The sequence below is a fragment of the Asparagus officinalis genome, chromosome 10 (genome assembly GCF_001876935.1).
Source record: "Asparagus officinalis chromosome 10, Aspof.V1, whole genome shotgun sequence".
Classification (NCBI taxonomy): Eukaryota; Viridiplantae; Streptophyta; class Magnoliopsida; order Asparagales; family Asparagaceae; genus Asparagus; species Asparagus officinalis.
Genome location: NC_033803.1, coordinates 66,077,689 through 66,082,098, shown reverse-complemented (window position 1 = coordinate 66,082,098; position 4,410 = coordinate 66,077,689). Strand labels below are relative to the sequence as shown.

The following is a 4,410-nucleotide window of genomic DNA, read 5'->3' as shown; positions in this document are numbered from 1 at the left end:
GAACTGTATTGAATCTCTGTGTTTGTGATGGTTCTCTCTGTAATTGTGTGCAAAAATACAATTTTACTTAATAAAATTAATTTTTTTCATTTTTATAGTCATGTCAATTGTTAGTTTGCTATTTAGCCTAAATAATATTGAAAAAACTTATTAAAAATAATTAAATATTAAAAATAAAAATAATAATTAAGTGGGCCAAATGGGTGGGCCCGTGAGTAAGTAGAGCTGAGCTCTAGACCCGGAAACAAACGACAAAACACGGCTCATCTCAACTCGCCACTGAGCTAGCATGGGCCAGCCCACGAGACGAGCTAGCACGGCTCGTTGCCGACCCCTACTTGTCTGCATCTACCGTCCTCTTTATTTTGTTAATAATTGTCCAAGTCACGTGGATTGTTTTTTAATCTACTTTCCACATTCTAGCACGTTAGTGGACAATATTATTAAGCCTCAAGTAGCTATTTTTATTTGGATGTTGTCATAATTTATCATAAGTTGCTATATTTAATATAAGTTGTTATAATTGATGTAAATTGCATTATATTACCACAAATTGATATAATTAATTTTAAGTTGCTGCGTACCAAACCACGGCAATACACAAAGTGGGTTCGAAAATAGTTCAATAGAGTGTTGTGCGTTTAAGAGTAATTTTTGAAGCGGACGGATTTAAAAATAAATAAACGAGGGTAAAGCTTTCGATTTATGGGCTAACACCGTATTAAATATAAGGCTAAAGTACACTAAAACCCCAAGAACTTTCACCGCTTTGCATTAAACCCTAAATAATTTTCGAAATTGCATGAAACACCAATAAGTTTCCGCATTTTGCAAGGAGCCCCTATAAATTAGAGCCGAGAAAAACGACACATACAAAGGAATTTTTGAGAGTTATTGGGGGTCTAGTGCAAAAGGCCGAAAGATCCTGGGGTATAATTAGGTGTTCAACCACGTCGGTTCCATTTGTTCACGTCGCTCTTCCCCAGCTCTTTACACAACCAATCAAGTATTCAATATGGAGCAAGCTCCGGAGGACGATCAACTCTCAAACCTCCCAACAATAACGGACTGCTGCTCAGCCTTCCCAGTTGTCCTCTACAAAGCCCACTACCTCTTCAAGGACACCCTCCTCGGTGTCCTCTCGGCCCGCCACCACTTCCAGGCCCGGCCCACCGACATCCTCCTCGCCTCCCTCCCCAAATCCGGCACGACGTGGCTGAAAGCCCTGGCATTCTCCTCTCTCTACCGGGCCTCCCTCCCCGACGTCTCCGACCTTCGCCACCCCCTTCGGGTCTCCAACCCCCACCATGTCGTCCACAACATCGAGATCGAATCAAACTTAGGTGCGCTCGGGGTTGTTTGCACTTTAATATCCTGAATGACAATTTATATCGCAAAGTTATAAAGCAGACGTAACTTTGTTCAAGAATACCAACATGTTTAAACCTCAATGAGAAAAACATTCCTATCATATTTTAATTTTTTGAAGTCTGAAGAAATTACCGAACAAATTAACTTAGGTTTCGAACGTCAAATTCTCAAAGCAACGTCAAGCTGAAAATTTTTGGGCGCATTAATAATTGTCAAATGCAGAACTTCAGGGTATATCAAAGTTAGAAAAATGGTAAAACTTTGGGAAATTAAATTAAAGTGCAAAAAAGCCAACATAACGTGGATTCATGATTTAGAATTATTTTGAACAGAGCTACCCATATCTTCTTTTTAGCCTATTTTGGTGTTGCACTGTTGCGACAGTTTAACAGCTGGCGTCTAAAATTTTTTTATATTTGAATGAAATATGGATATAGTTGAAACAACATGAGACTCCAAATATTTCTTCGAATGAACAGATTTTTCCTCGATGCCGTCCCCAAGGCTCCTGTCTACGCACGTTCCCTTCGATTTACTGCCGACCTCCATTGCGGACTCGGGTTCAAAAATCATCTACGTATGTCGGAACCCGAAAGACAACTTCGTGTCCTCATGGCATTTCTGGAACAGAATGAGAGAGAGGGCAGGGGAGGAGCCGATCCCGCTCGAGGCGAGCTTCGATCAGTTCTGCGATGGAGTTAGTGCCATGGGGCCGTACTGGAATCATGTGGCCGGGTACTGGAACGCTAGCGGAGGAAATGATGCTAAGGTGTTATTCGTGAAGTACGAGGATATGATCGCGGATCCGATAGGCGAGCTGAAACGGGTTGCGGGTTTTATGGGGTGTCCGTTTACGGAGGAGGAGGAGGAGAGGGGCGGGGTGGCGGAGGGGATTGTGAGGTTGTGTGGGTTCGAGAGCTTGAGTAATTTGGAGGTGAACAGGGAGGGGGTGATCGAGACTACTACGCTGGGGGATTTCGAAAATAAGTTTTTCTTCAGGCGGGGAGGTGTTGGGGGTTGGGGGAGTCTTCTTTCGCCAGAGATGGGTCGACGGCTGGACGAGATTACGGCGAGCAAGTTTGCGGGTACGGGGCTTTCGGTTTAAAATAGTTCGCCGGTATGCGAGTGAAAGTGTTCCGATAAATTTTGTATTCTCTTGTTTCCTACTGTGTTTCTTCTTGACGTCAATACTCGTTGGACAAAGGACAAGAGTTAAGTGTTTGGTTGTATCTAGTTTAATGATGTCGTTTCAATTTTGCGTGCAACTTTTATTATTTTGAGGGGGTGCGAAAGTGAAAAGTAAAAGTGAAAACTAATTGACCTGCAAGGGTGGGTGTTTGTTTTATTGAAGTGTGTAGGAAAAAAATATTTAAAATAAGTGTAGTATTAAATCTAATGACAATTTAAGTTTCCCTTAAAAACTATTGAAGTCTGTTGGTTTTGGCCGCAACAAAACTAACCCACTATCTCACGAAATCAAGAGAGGGATGTAATAGATAGAAAATATTTGGGATTGTAGAGAAAATAACTCAACTGTAGGTTTCATGGATATTGAGGGCGGATCTGAAGGGTGAACGGTTGCAGAGTGAGTCCTTTAAATTGATGGTTAACCATGAAAATTTTCACTGCAAAACGGGAATCCCAAAAAACATCTCTCCCATCTTGTTCTCCCTATTCAAATTTCTTCATAGGTATCAGAGCTTTGACGATCTCAACGGGCGGTGTGATCCTTTTCTTTCAAGACCTATTAGACATCTTATAGTAGTTTTCTAGTTATTGTATTATTCTTATTTCTTTTATCTTTTTTTTAACCTTGTTCTATCTACATCTAAGCATTTTTTGTGACCTATTAGACATCTTATAGTAGTTTTTTAGTACATGATACAACTAAGCTTTTTTTTTTCTGACCTTGTTTTAAGGTCTTTGGTCATAGTGATATGGTTGGATGAGTCTCCTTTCGCCAGAGATGGGTCGACGGTTGGATGAGATCACGACGAGCAAGTTTGCGGGTACGGGGCTTTCAGATTAAAATAGTTCGCCAGTATGTGAGTGGAAGTGTTCCGATAAATTTCGTGTGCTCTTGTTTCCTGCTGTGTTCCTTCTTGACGTTAATACTCGTTGGATATATAAATAAGTGTTTAGGAAAAAATATTTAAAATAAGTGTAGTATTAAATCTAATAACAATTTGAGTTTCCCTTAAAAACTGTTGAAGTTTGCTGGTTTTGGCCACAACAAAACTAACCCACTATCTCACGAAATCAAGAGAGGGATGTAATAGATAGAAAATATTTGGGATTGTAGAGAAAATAACTCAATTGTAGATTTCATGGATATTGAGGGTGGATCTGAAGGGTGAACGGTTGCAGAGTTAGTCCTTTAAATTGATGGCTAACCATGAAAATTTTCACTGCAAAACGGGAACCCTAAAAAATATCTCTCCCATCTTGTTCTCCCTATTCAAATTTCTTCATAGGTATTAGAGTTTTGACGACCTCAACGGGCGGCATGCTTTAAAAACTTGTCGTCATCATTTTTCCTCTGTCCTCAAATCTCTCGATTGTTCCCTCTCTTGGTTTGGTGCAAGTTGAGCAGGTATAAGAGGTAATATAGATAAGGTTGTCTAATCTCTACATAAGTTCTTGCAATAGCACTTTTGCCTATTTAGAATGATTTTTTTGTGAACCTGGGATAGCATAGAGCAGTGTGTTGTCAAATCAGTTTTGTTATTTTATTTATGTGACAGATACTGTTGGATTTCATTTTATAGTATTTTAAATGTTTTTTGTTTGTTCGGCTACATATTCATCTTTAAGAGAAGGTTTATTTTTAAGAGAAGGTTTCATATTTAATTGTATTTAGGTTCTGATTGCATCTTTTTATTTTTTATAATTTTTTTAGCTATTTAGGGTACTTCTTGCAGTATGACATGACATTATATGTCGTGTTGTCACATATTTTAATTCTATTATAATATCTATCTATGATCCTATTGTTCTTAGCTGTTACTAAATCTCTTTTAATATTATATATTAATAGTA

General features: G+C 39.1%; 1 protein-coding gene across 1 annotated transcript; it reads left to right on the top strand.

The window, feature by feature from the left end:
* On the top strand, positions 972 to 2,645 carry LOC109826265 (cytosolic sulfotransferase 17-like). The gene is made up of 2 exons (XM_020393270.1): positions 972 to 1,343; positions 1,851 to 2,645. Exons 1-2 carry the CDS (start codon positions 1,016 to 1,018, stop codon positions 2,474 to 2,476), a joined length of 954 nt encoding a protein of 317 aa, XP_020248859.1. The 5' UTR covers positions 972 to 1,015; the 3' UTR covers positions 2,477 to 2,645.

Coding starts and splice junctions, on each gene's coding strand:
- LOC109826265 (XM_020393270.1), top strand. CDS start 1,016: ATGGAGCAAGCTCCGGAGGACGATCAACTCTCAAACCTCCCAACAATA. Junction 1,344..1,850: donor CGAGATCGAATCAAACTTAG/GTGCGCTCGGGG, acceptor TCGAATGAACAG/ATTTTTCCTCGATGCCGTCC.